The sequence below is a fragment of the Cnephaeus nilssonii genome (genome assembly GCF_951640355.1).
Source record: "Cnephaeus nilssonii genome assembly, chromosome: 6".
NCBI classification, from domain to species: Eukaryota; Metazoa; Chordata; class Mammalia; order Chiroptera; family Vespertilionidae; genus Cnephaeus; species Cnephaeus nilssonii.
The window spans coordinates 7,218,594-7,235,400 of NC_137077.1; the positions used below are offsets into that span (position 1 = coordinate 7,218,594).

Genomic DNA, 16,807 nt, shown 5'->3' on the forward strand with positions numbered 1-16,807 from the left:
GAAGCTGAGGCTCAGCGAGGTTGGGACTTCCTTGGGAAAGTCACTGCCCGTTGGTGTTTTTTTCTCCTTCTAGGGTTCCCCCAATACTGGCTGACACTGGCCCTTTGCTACTGACGTGCCTCAAGGGCTTGTAGGTGGGGAGGGTGGCCCAGGCTCTGACGGGAAGCCTTGGGGCTTTCTCAAACCCCTCTGTCCACCTCTGCACAGAAGACCCGACAGAGGGAGGAGAACAGAGTGGCTCCCCTGGGGAAGCCTCGGGGAAGAGGTTCTCCGTGGGCAGAGAGGACGGACCCCTGGGTCTGCGCACCCCCTGGCAGCTCCAGAGACTAGCCTCCAAGTGTGGACTCCCAGAGTCTAAAATTAGAGTCTCCTCCAATTTAGCCAAATTCTGCCCTTTTCCAGTGCATCCAGAGGGGCCGGGGCAGGCCTCCTCAGCGGGTGCAGCCTCCTGGTCACCTGTGGACCCCTCTCTATCTGGAAATGAGAGGCACCACTCACCCCTGGGCTCTGAGTGGGACCTCAGACATCACATGGCAGGATTCACCTGACACAGCGAAGGAGCCGGAAGGGAGAGCCCCAGCATTAGGGGATGGAGGACGGTTTGTTGGGGGCATTTGGCTCTTGGCCCCAGCACCTCCCAGGGGCAGGGACAGGCCCCCAAGACCCTCGGGCTCCATGGAGCTCCCCTTGCTGGGCGGGCTGGAAACCTTGCTCCTAGGGAAACCGAGGCAGCCCCGGAGTGAGAAGCACTTAGCACTTGGCTGTTTTATTTCCTCAAAAGTAAAGCAGAAGGGAGGTGGGGCCCAGCTCCGCTCCATGTGGGTGGCTCCCCTCCCCCTGTGCCCACCACCACCTTCTCCACCTTCTCTCCTGGGAGCCCACAAGTCAAAAGAAGTTCTGGCCTCTGGGATGGCACCCCGTGTGCCACCTGAGTTGGAGGAAGAAATGCTCTTCTGGTGAAAACAGCGTGAGAACAACCAGCCTGGCACAGCGGTGGCCGGGCGTCCCCTGAGCTTCCTGTGTCCCGTCTGCCCCTCTCAGCGGGTCTTCCCCCGGCCCTCGGAGATGACTTCCTCGGGCTGGGCCCGCATGTACCACTCCACCCAGGAGCCATCGTAGATGGCCACGTCCGGCTTGCCGCAGAGGTAGGCCCCCAATGCCACATGGCAGGCCGTGACGCCGGAGCCACACGTGGCCACCAGCGGCCGGGACAGGTCCACCTTCTTGTCCTGGAACATGCGGCGGATCTCCTCGGGCGTCTTCTCCAGGCCCTCCTTGGTCATGAAGTCCGTGAAGGGGATGTTCACAGTGCCGGGGATGTGGCCAGGTTCGATGCCTGCAGCAGGAGGGGACAAATACAAGGGCGGTGTGAATGGCCTCTGGGGTACTGACAGCCCCCACGCAGCCCTGGCGCTACACCCCCGATGGGCATCATCTCACGTGTCCCACACAACTGGGAACCCGGGTACGACTTATGAGCATTCCCATTTCACAGGTGGAGATGCTGAGAGTCAGTACTGTCCAAGCTCGTGCCTCCAGCAAACTGCTGGCGGGAATCTGAGCCCAAGACTCAGAGCCCACCAGAGCCACACTCGCCCGGTTTCCTGAAGACTGACTATGTGCCCTGGGGCAACTATGTGCCCTGGGGCAATGGAGAGGAACAAGACCTCCGCCTCTGGGACAGGGAGTACCTGCAGCCAAGGAGTTCTGATCCGGCAAAGCAGACACGCAATCGCTGAATAGTTACAAGTATGACGAGTGTTGCCCAAAGGCCCTCCTGCGTGGGGCACACCATAGAAGGTGCTAACAGCTGGCAGCACTGACCGCTCACTTTGTGCCTCGCACTGTTCTGAGCCCCTCAGCTGTATTTCCTCCTTTAATCCTCCCCCAAACGCTGTGGGAACGAAATTACCACCGTCTCTTTTGTACAGAGGAGGAGACTGAGGCACACAGGCTAACCTGCCCAAGTGAGTAGGGGCAGAGGCCCAGAGCCTGTGCGCTAACCATCGGGCAGCACTGCCTGGGAGGGGTGGTGAGAGAAGCGTCTCTGAGAAGTCCCTGAGGGTGAGTCGGATTCAGCCAGGTAGAGGAGTCTGGGCTGTGGGAACGGGAAGAATCCCACGGAGAAGCCCTCCTCGGGGACAGGGACTAGCATGGTGCTTAGAGGGGTTCAAGGTCATCATGGCAAAAGCCCAGACAGTGGGGAGGCTGCGGCCCAAGGGGAAACTGAGGCGGGTGGGAACTCTAGGGTGGCTTCTGCCTCAGTTTACCCGCTGCAGTGGAGCGACACGCCTCCAGGGAGCTGCTGGCCGAAGCCACTCTCTCTTCTCAGGGCCACATGTGCCGCCAGCACTGGAGCCCCTCGTGAGGTTGGAGCGGGCCAGGCATCTCCGCTAGCAGATGCAGAACTGGGCTCAGTCAGAGACATTGCATAGAGACTAACTCGGAGCCAAAGACGCACAGCAAGCTGCCAACCCCGGTCAGAGCAGTGCGGTCCCCGCACCTTGAACCCCACCAAGCAAAGCAGGCTTCCCCTCCCTGCCGGGACGACGTGGCCAAGTCTAGGCGCACCTGGCCGGGTCTCGGGCCGTGGAACGGGAAGGATGGGGACAGTGACCTTCTGCACGGGTTTAGCGCTGCGCTGCTCACTGACATTGAATGTACCGGCTCCAGGAGTTCACTCCTGGCTGGGCCGCTTCCTGACACCACAGCACCTATCAGCTGGGGTCACCCCTGACAACAGGCCTGCTGGGTGTATCTCCTGTCCCGTGTCACGGATGAGCAAGCTTGACTGAGGTGAGTGTGAAGCACCCGGGTAAAGAGCCACAACCCGGTAAGCACGGTAACCAGATCACTTCCCATTTCCGGAGTGCATCCGTGTCTGCCAGCACAGAGCTGCCCTGTGACATTTGACCCTGACCCCATCCTTGAAGTTCCCCATTCTGCTGCCACTATACACAGGCAGAAACGACAGGTCAGAGATGAGGTGACCTGCCAGGGGTCACACAGCCAGTGCCATCCGGGGCAGGGCTCTGTCACACAGCCAGGTCTGGCTCTGGCTCACTGTCCTATGTTGCTTCACTCCTCGGTCCCCGCCTCCACTCCCCGGGGGCTGAGCTGAAGCACCAACAGGTTCCAGATGGCATTCTTATTAGGCTGAGCCTGTATGGGTTTGTAAATGGTTGGGAATCGGCAGTGTATATGGTTTGGCCTATTGTCAACACTGCTCTGCAGGGTTCTACGAGGCAGGGACCTTCTGAATTCAATACTCTAAGGCCTCGACTCTGTGCCAGTTACTGGGTGAGCTCGGGCAGCACTGGGGATGAGGATGTCCTTGCCCTTGGGCCATCCCAAACACGGCTGGGATAGGGTGAGTCCCAGCTGCTCTGCCGGCTCCGGGAAGCCCCACCCCCGATCCGAGGGCCTGGGGGTGCCATTCAGGAGAGCGTCCCTGAGCAAGTCCCAGAGCAAGTGGCAAGTTCCTCACCCCCTCCCTGAAGCAGGCACAGGAGAGATGGCTGGGGAGTTACTGCTCACGGACATTAAATGTACCGGCTCCAGGAGTTCAACTCCTGACACCCACAGCCAGGTGGCCATTCTACGGTTCCACTTCCTCTGCTCTACAGCGACAGCTGACACCTTGAGGGATCATGAAAAAGCTCACACCAAGGGGCCGCTGACTCGCCTGCTTTGTGGAGACCCCTCGCTGCTTCTTATGGGCTCCCCTGCAGGCTCCTTGCCTGGAGAATGGAGCTCCCCCCGAGAAGACCCTGCCCCAACCCCGGCCAGCAGCCACTCTCTATTCAGTTTCTGCCCCAAACTGGGCAGCAACCTCTATTTAGTGCCCCCTCTCTCCTGCCCTCTGCCACCCTGGGCGGGGGGGTCAGCCTCCTCTTCCCCAACTCCATCACCCTCAGAGATGGCCTAGACCTGACGAGGCCCCATTTCTTTGGGGCTTCTCCCAAACTGGGCCTGCCCACCACCCCTCCTATTCTGCAGTGACCCCTACATCCATAGTATTGGGGGGAGGCTGTTTGGGTTCTCACACATATACACCCTGGCTTCCCAACAAATTTGGGGGAGTCATTGCCCCAAGCATCACTGTCCCCAGGTGAGGACTGAAGTCAGTGGGGCTCCCAGAGTGAGTGACTAGAAACCAAACCTTGGGCCCCCACCCCATGCGGGGTCCTTTAAAGGCAAGGGCGGTGCCCAGCGGGCGCCCGATCCCTCTCCCCGGGGGACCTCCCAGACCCGAGGGCCAGCCCTGTTACCGTCTCGGGGCTCCGGCTCCGTGCCCTGGAAGCGGCCGGCGGCGCGGGCGTCCACCACCTGGAAGCGCCGGGACTCCAGGTTCTCCTTGATGTCCTCGTACGCCTTGACAAAGGTGGGGTCCAGGGTGGCCCGGAACTCGGCGGGCGCGGGGCGGCTCTTGCCCGAGCTCAGCGGGAGGCCCTGGCGCAGCCAGTTGCGGAGGCCGCCGTCCAACAGCGACACGGCGGGGTGGCCAAAGGCGCGGAACATCCACCAGACGCGCGGCGCCGCGTACAGGCCCTGGTCGCTGGCGTCGTAAACCACCACGTGGGTGTCGGCGCCCACACCCAGGTGGCCCACGTACTCCGCGAAGTGCGCGGCGCTGGGCAGCATGTGGTCGTAGGGCGAGGTGCGGTCGCTGCACTGGTCGATGTCAAAGAAGGCAGCGCCCGGGATGTGCCGCTCCTCGAACTCGCGGCGCGCGTCGCGGCCCAGCTTGGGCAGGTACCAGGAGGCGTCGAGCAGCTGCAGGGGCTGCACCTGCTGGGGCTGCCCGGCGCGCAGGGTGCGCAGCGCCTCGGCCACCCACTGCGCCGACACCAGCGCGCGGAAGAGCTGCGGCGGGGCCATGGCGGCGGCGGCGGCGGCTGAGACTCTAGGGCTGCGGGCCTGGGAAACAGGGAGGAAGTCAGGAGGGAATCTAGGAAGGGCCGGCCCTCGGGCAGGAAACGCCCCGTGCCTCTGAGGCTGGGCCTGGGGCAGGGGCTGGAGCTGGGGCTGGGCCAGGAGGGGAGGTGGAGCCGGCGGAGGGCGGAGGGCAGAGTCCAGGGACCTCAGAAAATCATCTGCGGCGAACCCAGGTGCAGACTTGGGTCACCGCGGCCTTCCCTCCCCTCCCCCGCCAGGATATATAACCGGCACAGTGATGACCATGACCCCTAGAAAGGGCCTGGAGGGCCCCTCAGTGCTGCTTGCTGCGTGGGGGTGGGGGCACATTGGGAGAGGGCCCAAGCAGGGGCAAAAGCCTTAGGCCCCCCCCCTAAGATGCACCCAGCAAGGACGGTCCCTGGTGGAACTCATTCACTCAGCATTTACACAAGCAGCCTAATAGGAAGAGTAGCGGGAGCCCACTGGGTCCGGCTGTGGGGACCGTTTCATCCTCACAACACCTTAGAACAAGGCAGGTCACCGAGTGGGCTCTACATCAGGGGTGGGGAACCTTTCTTCTGCCAAGGCCCATTTGGATATTTATAACATCATTCGAGGGCTGTTCAAAGTGTGGACGAAAGGGGCCACATGCTGACCTGACAAGCTCAGGGGAGGCCTGCATGGCGGTCTTGCAAACTCAGAGACCTAAAGTAACCAAAGGATGGTCTGAAATTAAACTAAAGTCACCACAAAGGATGGTCTGAAATTAAACTTGAACTAAAAGCAGTTACGGTGGGCAGTTACGTCCTAGGCCGGCATCTTCACTGACGAGGTCAACCTTTACCTTAGCTGAGCCTATCTGTCTTTTTACATCTAGGATATCATATCCTTGAAATGTCTGGGTAACTTGTAACTTCCCCTTTTTCTGGAGCCCCTGGGGCACAACCAAATGTGGTGGGCGCCAGGACAGATACCACAAATTCCTTCATTATCATGTTAATTGTTCCTGCACCCACCTAAGTATGTGTCCATCATTTTACTTTTTATCCAATCCCAGGGGTTCCCCCCCCCCCACCCCGTTTGCTTTATCCCACTTCCTTAATCTATCACCAGTGGATTTCATGTAACCCACCTATGTCCCTCCTTTGATTGCAATGTATAAATACAATGTAACCCGCCATTCTCGGAGCATTATCTCAATTCGTTGAGGTTCTGCTTCCCTGCATATGTCGACAGTTTGGCTCAAATAAACTCACAAAAATTCTTTACAGGTTTCAATGTGGTTTTTTTTTTTTTACATTAACAAAAGTTATCAACTTAAAGATCAGCCTACTATAGGGGTCAAACATTTAAGTTCCTCGCCCCTAATGCCTCGGCAGGGCCAGACCAAATGATTTCTCGGGCCTTATGAGGGCCCGCAGGCCAGATGTTCCCTGCCCTGCTCTAGATGATTTGTTGAGTGAGTGCCCTCGGGAGGTTTGGTATTATCCTCACTGTTTCACAGAGGGGGCTGCTGAAATCACAGAAGCGCACGAACTTGAGAAGTAGTGACCAGGCTGCACACTAGGCAGTCCGACGCGGGAATCCAGACCTCACTGACATGCACTGAGCAGGCTCCCCGTGTCCAGCACAGTCAGATTTTGCCCCATGAGCCTGAGCTTTCTCTCTGGATCTTCTTGTAGCAACAACAGTGACTTAGCACCTCACTCCCTCTCCCCTCCACTTCCCTGAGCCAGCAGCGGCCCACGGTCATATCAGCCCACAGTCTTCCAAAGCCGAGCTGCTCCCACTGCGAGCAGCCCCTGTGCAGGCAGCCCCTAGCTCACCAGAGGCCTTTGTGCAGGTTAGAGAAAGGCGTCCCTTTTGCAAGGCCTCCAGGACACGCCCCTCGGCTGTGCACTCCCTGTGCAGGGCCCAACCTTTGCATCCACCCCAGGCAGTCCTGCCACCAAAGGGAAGAGGATGGCTAGAGAAAAAGAGTTTGCAGGAGGGCCCTTTGGGCCAGGCTACAGGCTAAGCGCTGCAGCAGGCCAGGGGCAGGCTCAGGAGTTGAAGCCAGATTTCAGCTCCTGAGGCTGGACTTCTCCCCCAGGCGTAGGTCCGAGATGCCCACTAATGAGTGTACAGTGTGCAACCTAAGGCCCAGCCCCCTCCCACAGTCTCGCTGCAGGCTGACGTTTAGGAACCACGTTGTCCACAGGACCTGTGCTGGATACAAAGAAACTCTTGACTTGGCCAGATCCTGGAGGTAAAGGCAGGCCACAGGCCTGCTTGAGATACAGTACAATTAAGGAAAGGCTGAATGAAGTTCAGTGGGAGCACAGAGGGGCCATTGGCTGGGCCTGCAGCTGGAATAGAAGGTGTGGGAAGGCTTCCTGGAGGAGGGGGAAATCCAAACTCATTTGACCTTTTCAGGGGGCTTTGGTGAAGGGGTCATCCCAGAATCTGTGGTTTACACAGCTAGATGATGTGGAGGTTTGCTTTGGGCCCCTTCTTAAACCACAACAGCCCCGGCACCCTCCCCCCGCCCCACCACCACCATTCTTGGGGCTCTTTGCTTCAAGGATACATTTAGAAAGATAAGAACCATGGTTTGGGAGTCAGATCCCCCCACTCCCACCTGAAAGCCAGTGCAAATTTCACTCTGCAGCTTAACACATTGCGGACGGATCACGAGAATTCTCGTGTTTTCTGTTCTAAGGCTTGTGGCCAATCATACTTTAAAAAGATATTTGCTTATAAGAACGTGTAACAAATAACTTCAAAGTGCAGTGGGTATTTAATTTTAAAGCGTGCCTTTAACATTTTGTACTCGTTCAATAGAAACTGACCTGGCCACTGGGTAAAGCTAGCAATAAAACTACTGGTCCGCAATGTGTTAACAGGTTATGTGAAGGAGGACATGTTAAGGTCCCTGGCCTGTTACCATTTCCTATAAAGGGCTTTCCAAACCTCACCTCTTTTAGCAAAGATTAAATAATGCATGTAGAAGGCCGTGACGATGCACTGCATATGGCTGGCATTAATAATCATTCAAAACGGCTTTTGTTTTTCAAAGTTACTCTCATAGGTGGCCTTTTTAAAAATATATATTTTTATTAATTTTAGAGAGGAAGGGAGAGGAGAGAGAGATAGAAACATTAATGATGAGAGAGAATCACTGATTGACTGCCTTCTGCATGCCCCCGACTGGGGATTGAGCCCGAAACCCAAAAATGTGCCCTGACTGGGAATCGAACCCTGACCTCTGGGTTCATAGGTCAATGCTCAACCACTGAGCCATGCTAGCTGGGTTCATAGGTGGGACTTCAGAGGCCTGAAATCATCCCGCCCCACCCTGCCTGCTGGATTGGCAGTTCTTAAAAAAAACTGGGAGGTAGAGGGTCTGGGAGAGCAGGCTGCGTGTGTCCCTGAAGGGCAGGATCAGGTTCCCGCGTGCTTGGCAGGCCTGGACCAGTGTAGTTGGGGGTGCTCTGGGAGTGAAGGGCTCCAGGACATACAGGCCAGCCCCAGGCCCATCTCAGGAGCATAAACAACCGCACCAGGGGGAGTGTGAGCCCCAGGCCACCATCTGGGTGGGTCCTGGAAGAGCGGGGCTCCGATCAGACTGGCATTCAAGGACTTCTGCAGCCTTGTCCTTCCCGGGACCCCAACTGCAAAGCACCAAGTTCAGAGGATTCACTGGGTCAATGCTCTCATCTAAGTATGGCTTTTTGCAGCTTCCTGAGAGAATAGAATTTATTTCAGAATAAAACAAAACTTTTAAAGGGGATGAGAAAAGCATTCGAGGTATATGTAACCGCATATGCAAACGCTAAGGAAGGCATGAGGCCCCGCCAGTTGTTAGGGTCTCAGGAATTATGCCAACTGGTTGTTAAAAATAAAAGTATATAAACTTACAGTTAAATGGGAAAACAAAGGCAATTATATTTAAAAGTACAAGGCCTGGAGATTGGCAAGGTAAGCAAAGGCAGCCGGTGCCACGTGGGCTCCGGACCTAACACAGCCTGGCCTCAAGGCGAGTGCCCCAGGGCAGCCAGCCCAGCTTCCCTCTCTGCTCTTTAAATAAGTTCTGGCCTTGGCAGCAGGGCGGTTGTGGGAACTAAGGAACACCCCCCGAAAAGTGCCGCACCACACGGGCCCTGACAGAAGTTACTTTCATTTCACGCCAGCAAGTTCCTTGCTAGTTTCTCCCCCTCCCACCCCTGCCACCCCGGGGTCGGTTGGCCTCTCCCTAGCTTATCTGTCAGGGTTTATTAGTCCCTCCTCCCTCCCTCCGGTCCTTTCTGGCGGCACCAGGTGCCCCCCTCCCCCACCCAGGGCCACTCACTCCGTCCCCACCCTGCAGGGCGCCCCAAGCTGCTGCACACAGCCAACCATTATTAGGGCAAACCCACGAGCGCGCCTTCCCTCCCAGACTGCGATCCCCTCCTCCGATCAGGCCCCGCAGGGACCCCCGCCCGGTGCACCCCAAAGATCGGCCTCCCCCTACAAATCAAAACGCGACATCGCAGAAGTTACCCGGGGTTCGGGCTCTCGGATTCCCGGCTCGGCCATAGCCCCCGCCGCAGGGTGCCCCCTCCCCGCGCCCGCAGCTGTCCCCTCCTCCCGACACCAACCTGCGGCCGGCCAAAGGGAGGAGACTTGGGCACAGCCCACCGCCCTGGCCACTCGGAGCCGCCTATGCCCGCGCCTTCCATCGGATGGGCCTGGGGGACGCCCGCGCCGCCGGGTCTCAGCCCGCGTCACCCCGATGCCACCCGGCGTTCCCAGCGGGTTTCGGGGGATCTGAGAGACGCTGCGCGCGGGGTGGCGGACCCGGGGCGGGCGCCGCCGGGCGGCGGGCCACGCGGGGCCGAAGCGAGTGGCGCGCGTCCCCCCCCCCCCCCCCGTGGGCGGCGGCGCGATGGTGCAGGCCGGCCGGGGAGTTGCCGGCCCGGGGTTTGAACCGCGAACTTCTCCGGCGGGCAGGGGCGGGAGCCAGGGCGGCGGCGAGGGCGAGTAAGTGCGGCGGGTGAGGGCGGCGACCTGCGCTCGGGCCGCTCGGGATCGAGCCTCGGGTTAGGTCCCCGTGGCGAGGACGGGCGCGATGCCCCCGGAATCCCTAACCCAGCTGGGCAGAGGGCACCGAACCGGGGCTGGACTCGGGCATCCTGGGGGGCAGGCTGGCCCCGGCTGCCCAGAAGGTTTCCGAGACCCGAGGCGCGGCGGGTTAGGGGGGCGGGGAGAGTGCGGGACTCCGGCAAACCCTCCTCCACGAGCTCACTCCCCTGCCCTCACTGGAAAGGGGGCTCTAAGCCCAAGATGCCACCTTCCCCCATCCTGGGCATCTTTTCACCGTTCTTCTCGGCAGGGTCCTGAGGGCAAGTATTGTAGCTTCCAGGGCCAGCTACCTCCCCCTCCCTCCCCACCCCCAACCCTCAGAAGCTCTTGCCCCACCCCCTTCCGTGAGGGGGACCCCGGGGCGTGGAGTCTTTCTTTAGGGAATCTGCCCACCCGTCCCCCTGCACGCCCCAGCCCGCTGGGTGGCTGTAAACACCCCACCCTGAAGGGTTCGGGGGGGGAAAAGCTCCGCCCAGGCCCCACCGCGCTGAGCACAGGGTCCTCATGCCCGTCTCTTTCCCGGTTCCCACCCGCGCCAGGTGAAGCGCAGAGCCGAAACCATGGTTCATCAGGTGCTCTACCGGGCGCTGGTCTCCACCAGGTGGCTGGCCGAGTCCGTCCGGGCTGGAAAGCTGGGGCCTAGCCTGCGGGTGCTGGACGCGTCCTGGTACTCGCCTGGCACCCGGGATGCCCGCAAGGAGTACCTAGAGCGCCATGTGCCCGGCGCCTCCTTCTTTGACATAGAGGAGTGCAAGGACAAGTCGTCACCCTACGAGATGATGCTGCCCAGCGAGGCGGGCTTCGCCGACTACGTGGGCCACCTGGGCATCGGCAATGACACACACGTGGTGGTATATGACGGTGACCAGCTGGGCAGCTTCTATGCACCTCGGGTTTGGTGGATGTTCCGGGTGTTTGGCCACCGCACAGTGTCGGTGCTCAATGGTGGCTTCCGGAACTGGCTGAAGGAGGGCCACCCGGTGACATCCGAGCCCTCCCGCCCAGAGCCCGCAGTCTTCAAAGCCACACTTGACCGCTCCCTGCTCAAGACCTACGAGCAGGTGCTGGAGAACCTTGAATCTAAGAGGTTCCAGCTGGTGGATTCACGGGCCCAAGGGCGGTACCTGGGCACCCAGCCAGAGCCAGATGCCGTAGGTAGGTGTCCCAGTGGGCGGGATGGTCCCTGGAGAATAACGCCCCATGGAAGGGTGGGGAATAAGGATGTCTGGGACCCTCGGCGGGTTTTGCCCTCAGTCCCTCCTATGTAGGCCTCAGTTTTTCCGTCTGTAAAATGAGAGGACAGAGCCAAACCTGAAGGCTTTTTCCTCTCTGATGCATGAGGACCTCCATATGTGGTCCCATAGTCCTGTGCCGACAGGCACCTAGCATCTGTATAGGGTGGCACCAGCAGCGGTGGCTGGTGACATATCTGCCCATTTCCACACCAGGCACTAGCTCCCCACATGCCCAAAGGCATGAATCACTGTACAGAGGCCTCTCAGGGACACCTAGGTCTCAGGGCCTCTCTGTTCCTCAGAAACCCTTATAGACGCCAGCAACGTCCTTCCCCCCGCACCACCCCCTCCAGCTCTCCCAGGCCCCCTGACCTTTCCAGACAGCTGCAGCCTGTCGGCAGAGCTACAACAGCATCTGCACTTCACGCTAAGCACTCGGCATCACATTATCTCATCCAACAAGGCTTCCTGTCCCCGTTTGAGAGGGGAGGCAACGGCGATGCCAGGATATTAAGTTACTGGCTCAGTTACATGGCCAAGTCAAGATCGGAATCCAGTGCTGCCTCGCTTCAAACCAGCGATCTAAACCAGGATGCATTGCTCTTTTGCCCACCCCCACCTCGCAGGGTCAGGAGGGGAGCCCCCTCCCTAGGCATCAGCAGGGAGATGGCACATGAGTGCTCCCTCTCCTGTGGAAGGTTCTAGACTGCAGGGGGTGGGGATCGTCTCGGGAGAGGAAATGCAGAGTTCTAGAACCGCCTAACAGACCTCAGAGGCCTTGCCATCACCCCTGCTGGCGCCCTGGACCTCAGTGCTCTTGGGGCCTCTCATGGCCCAGGCTGGCCTGAGCCTTCAGGGTGGCTGGCACCTCCCGGGGCGGTGGCTCTGCCCTTGGTCATGGTTCCTCTGCAGAATCTAACTCCTGTGCAACATTTTGCCCAACGTGTTGAAAAATGTCTCTTCCTGTCTGTGCCCCGAGGAAGAGAACTCGGAAAGCTGTTTCCAACACTCTTTGAGCTGGAGGGCCTGAAAGGTCACCTCATCAGACAGAAGGGAGACTGAGGTACCCGGAGGGAGGGGAGGGGTCAAGGCCACGAGGCTGGTTAGTGGATGAGTCAGGAGAACGCAGCGTTCCTCGTCCCTATCGTGGGCTTTTTCCACGCTCTGTGTTTTCCTTGCCCAGCTTGCTCTCTGAAGGTCCAGAGTTGAAGATTCAAGTTCGTTTGGCACCTTCTAGAGACTCCTGGCACGGAGTTCCTACAGCTCCTCATGGCCTTGGTTCAAGACGCCTTCTCTCCTTGGGACTTAAGCTGCTGGGGCGGGGAGTGGGCGGGGAGTGGAGAGACTTGTGGAGTTGTTCCCCAGTTGCTTTCCAGCTTGCCCCAAAGCACTGTGAGGATCAGTGAAGGGAGAGTTGAGAGATGCCAGACCCAGTGTCCTCACTCCCATTTTAGAGATGAGGAGATTGAGGCCCAGAGAGAGGAAACCGCCTGCTGCATGTGATGCCTCTTGGAAGTCTGGACTTTTCAAGCCCTGCCCCCTGCCCTGTGGCCCTACTCCCACCTCCTACAGGTCCCATCTGGAACCCTGGGGAGCGTGGGTCTTAGTTGAGGTCGGGAACTTGGTGAAACCTCAATCTAATTGCTCAGCTTCTCTGGGTTCCTTTATTGTAAAAGGAGAAGTAATGCCAGCCCTGCCCACCCGGGGGTGTGTTCCTTTAAAAGCAGCAGTGGCTGGGAGGGTATTTTGAGAAGGGTGAGGAACTGCAGAGGCCAGGGCCGGCTAGAAAGGCATGGCGGATGTAGCCCTTCCCTCCCTTACTTTCTAAGTGGCTTTGCTGGCCTTCCTTCCGTACAAGGCATTTTGGGGACACAAAGGCACATGAGTCTCTGCTGAATTCATGGTCGCCAACTTGGGGTGGATCAGGGAGGCAGTGCGTGGGCCCGGCAGGCAGTCCGGATGTAACACCCAGAGGAATGTGGGTGGCGGGCCCTGGGCACCCCTGGAAGGAGTGTCCCAGGAGGAGCTGGAAGCAAGGCCTCAGAAAACCGACAGCCACGTTTTGCAAAACCTAGGCAAGCAACGCCCCCTCGGGCCTAGGTTTTGTGCCCCCAGTACCTTTGGTCTTGTTTGTAAGGGGAGCAAGGTTGGAGGCAGACACCTGAGTTTATATCGCCGTGTGGCCCTTGCATGTGGTCTTGAGCAAGTCCTTTCACCTCTGAACCCCAATGAAAGGAACACTGCTCACCTTATAGGGGGAGAGGGGAATCAGGTAGGAACTGAGCCAGCTCCGTCTTTATAAACTCATTCTTTTTTCCTCCTCCCTCCCCCGGGGTGGGGTAAGGCTGAAGAGGGAGGATATTGACCTAGTGAGCACTGTGTTTGCAGAGCCTTTATAAACGCCACTGCAGCCCTGCCCAGGGAGGCAGGTGGGGGTTGGAATTGGTCCCACTTTGCAGGTGGGAGCAGAGACCTCTCTAAGGAGGCAGCATGGCCAAGACTTGACCCCAGTCTGCGGGCATCGAAGTGGGGCTGTTTCCCGGACCACTGCGTGCCAGCAAACAGACGGGAAGAAAGCCCCCACTCTGCGCTGTGGCTACGGGATCCTGTGGCCCCTCCGCCTCTCTCCCTTGAAAGTCTGGGGGCTGGGAGGGGGTGGGGGTTGCGGGAGGGTGCTAAGATGCCTCCCAGTGCCCTGGGTTGGGGGCTACCCACTGGCGCTACTTGCACTGAATTCCTTAGTGCCTTTAGGAAGAAAGCAAGAAAGAGCCAAACAGGTTTCCTTGGCTTGAAAACCCACACCTACCAGTAGCCTCACCAACTTGACTGGCATCTTCTTGGCCAGAGCTGGAACACAGAGTCCTAGACCTCTGAGCAGTTGAGGAAAATGGGGGGGGGTCATCTCATCCATTCCCCCCCACCTCAGCCCCCTCTTCCAGGAAGGCTCTGGTGGTCAAAGAACACGGGCCTTGGGGTCCGACAGACCTGACTTCCCACACCTGTGCTGTGTGTCCTAGGGTAAGTTCCCTCACCTCTCTGAGCCTGGACTCCCCATTAGTGCCAAGAGGATAAGGTTCTTGAGGTTGCCCTTTGGGGGTTTGATACCAGAGGTTGTGAGCATGGTGGTGGGGAAAGCTGAGCCTGCAGCTGGAGTTGGACCTGGAAGAAGAGCAGCAGGAGCTTCTGGGCCCATCACAGTTGCCTGTTCTCCAAGGAGCTCTGGGCGGGGTTCACTCTCCCCCCCGCCCCCCCCCCGCCCCCGTCTACACGCACGTACGCACGCGTGGGCAGGGCAGGACAGGCAGTTCCTGCTCATTTAAATTCCTCAGACACACCCTGAGCCCCTGCTGGCAGAGTTGAAAGGGGCCCCATCCTCTGACTTCTTCACTCCCCAGAGGTGCCTCTTACGTAATCAGAGGGAAACAATGAAGCTGTTTCAGAAGGAACATCAGCATTCAGAACTCAACCGACGCTTGTGCTCTTAAAGGCACTAAATCCAGCCCACTGCGTGGATGCTGAACATTTTAAAGTTGGTTTCTTGGCAAAGAGCACCCTCAAAGCCAACAGGTGAAATATTTCTCATTGGCAGGGTCAGCACCATCCAATCTCAGATTAAAGTTGCCAGACAAAGATGAAATTTTTTTTTTTTAAAAAAAGGTGAGATCAGCACAGGAAGAAATTGCTCTAATTGTATAAGTTGGGCATCTATTTAATCAAAGGAACTCTTGAGTTGTGCCAGCAAATTTCGGAATCCTCTTTGTTCTTAGGGGAGAGGAATGGGACGTTGCTGGCATGACCACACCTACTGTGTGCCCAGGGTCACTAGGGTGGGTGGTGAAGTGGTGGGAGCGACAGCAGCTGAGGGTGGCTGGCAGCCTCAGTAGTCAGTGCTGCTGTCCTTACAACAGCCCTGACACCTGTGACTCGGCTCATTCCCATTTACCCATGGGGAAACTGAGGCTCAGAGAAGTGAGGTCACTTGCTTAAGGTCACCTTCTGGTAAGTGTCAGAGCTGGGATTTGAACTTGTCGAAGACCAGGGCGTATGCTCCTTCCACCGCTGTGTGCTTAACAGGAAAACCAGTGACTGCGATCCTGGGTCTGCCTTTACCTCTCTGTGTGCCCTTAGGAAGCTGTTTTATTTACCCAACCTCGGTATAATCACCTGTAAAATGGAGCCGTGTTAAGATGAATGAATTCTGAGGGTGTCTGTTTAACATCTATCGTCCTTGCTAGACCATAGTCCCAGAGAGCGGAGCTGAGTCCCTTTCACCTCTGTGTCCTCAGCAGTTGACACAGCACATAGCATTCACATTATTTCACTTGCTCTTCTCAACAACCCTATGAGACGGGGCTGTACCACTGAGCCCATTTTACAGATGAGAAAACTGAGGTTCAGAAAAGTGATACGATTTACCCAAGGTAAAGGTTAGTATGTGGTAGAGCTGAGACTCATTCCCTGTCCTCTCAGGCAGGTATGATTTTGGAAATTCCTACCTCAAGGCAGGTTTGTGGGGAGAGGGCACTTTGTCTTAAGTCAGGAACATTGAATATAGGTAGGGCTTACATTCAATGCTCAGAGAAGAATATAGGTGAGCTCAGAGAAGGGCAAAGACGTTCCGTTTATTTGCGAAGCACCCTATCCTGATAGCCTTGAATGGTTTTGGACTCCAGGCCCCACTTGCCCCACCCCCATGCCTTCCTAACCTTGCCCTCTGCCCCTGCCCAGGACTGGATTCGGGCCACATCCGAGGCGCGGTCAACATGCCGTTCATGGACTTCCTGACGGAGGATGGCTTCGAGAAGAGCCCAGAGATGATCCGAGCTATGTTCGAGGCCAAGAAGGTGGACCTCGCAAAGCCCCTCATTGCCACGTGCCGCAAGGGTGTCACCGCCTGCCACATTGCCCTGGCCGCCTACCTCTGCGGCAAGCCCGACGTGGCCGTCTATGACGGCTCCTGGTTCGAGTGGTTCCACCGGGCCCCCCCAGAGACCCGCGTGTCCCAGTCGAAGGACGGGAAGGCCTGAGCAGGGAGCCTCTCCGCTCGCCCAGAGCTCAGCCGGTTAGTGACTGGCATGACCTGCAGCTGGTTCATAGCTCCCGCCTAGGAGATCTTAGGGTTGAGGCTAAAGCTCTCCTCTCCCCCGTTCCGCCCCGCAACAACACTGGAATAAACGTGGCTTTTTCTGAGTGCTGTGTCTGCCTGTCTCTGCCTGGCTTCCATCCTTGCCCCGCACGCCCCATATTTCCATCTCCGGCCGATGCCTTAGAACCACCAAGGAAAGACACTCTAGCACAGCTGGGGAAGCCACTTTATTACTTAGTTTTGGCAAAGGTGGGGCATGCTGGGCCCTACCTAGAAGGGGCACCAGGAAGCCAGAGAGAAGTGAAGCCACAGCTGGCCAGGCACCAACCCCTGCTCTAGGCCCAGCCCTCTGGGTGTGTGTGGGGGGGGGAGGGGGAGGGGAGGGGCAGCTAGCCTTCCGAATGACTATTGAAAGAGGTGTCACACAACACAGGCCCTGGGGCCTCAGAAGAGGTGATGCTCAGCAGCAGGCCAAGGGAAGGTG

General features: G+C 58.1%; 2 protein-coding genes across 4 annotated transcripts; one reads left to right on the forward strand and one right to left on the reverse strand.

The window, feature by feature from the left end:
- Positions 1-590: 590 nt before the first annotated feature.
- On the reverse strand, positions 591-9,631 carry MPST (mercaptopyruvate sulfurtransferase). 2 transcript variants are annotated; one of them, XM_079774438.1, is made up of 3 exons: positions 9,519-9,631; positions 4,272-4,920; positions 591-1,336 (listed from the first exon to the last, which is right to left on the reverse strand). In XM_079774438.1, exons 1-3 carry the CDS (start codon positions 9,597-9,599, stop codon positions 1,038-1,040), a joined length of 1,029 nt encoding a protein of 342 aa, XP_079630564.1. In that variant the 5' UTR covers positions 9,600-9,631; the 3' UTR covers positions 591-1,037. The 2 variants fall into 2 exon arrangements, with proteins under 2 accessions (XP_079630564.1, XP_079630565.1); XM_079774439.1 differs by lacking the exon at positions 9,519-9,631 and adding an exon at positions 9,421-9,512.
- A 171-nt stretch (positions 9,632-9,802) lies between these two features.
- TST (thiosulfate sulfurtransferase) lies at positions 9,803-16,427 on the forward strand. 2 transcript variants are annotated; one of them, XM_079774440.1, is made up of 3 exons: positions 9,803-9,900; positions 10,542-11,157; positions 15,966-16,427. In XM_079774440.1, the coding sequence occupies exons 2-3, from the start codon at positions 10,563-10,565 to the stop codon at positions 16,262-16,264; spliced, it is 894 nt and encodes a 297-aa protein (XP_079630566.1). In that variant the 5' UTR covers positions 9,803-9,900; positions 10,542-10,562; the 3' UTR covers positions 16,265-16,427. The 2 variants fall into 2 exon arrangements, with proteins under 2 accessions (XP_079630566.1, XP_079630567.1); XM_079774441.1 differs by lacking the exon at positions 9,803-9,900 and having other exon boundaries at positions 9,907-11,157.
- The last annotated feature ends 380 nt before the right edge of the window (positions 16,428-16,807 follow it).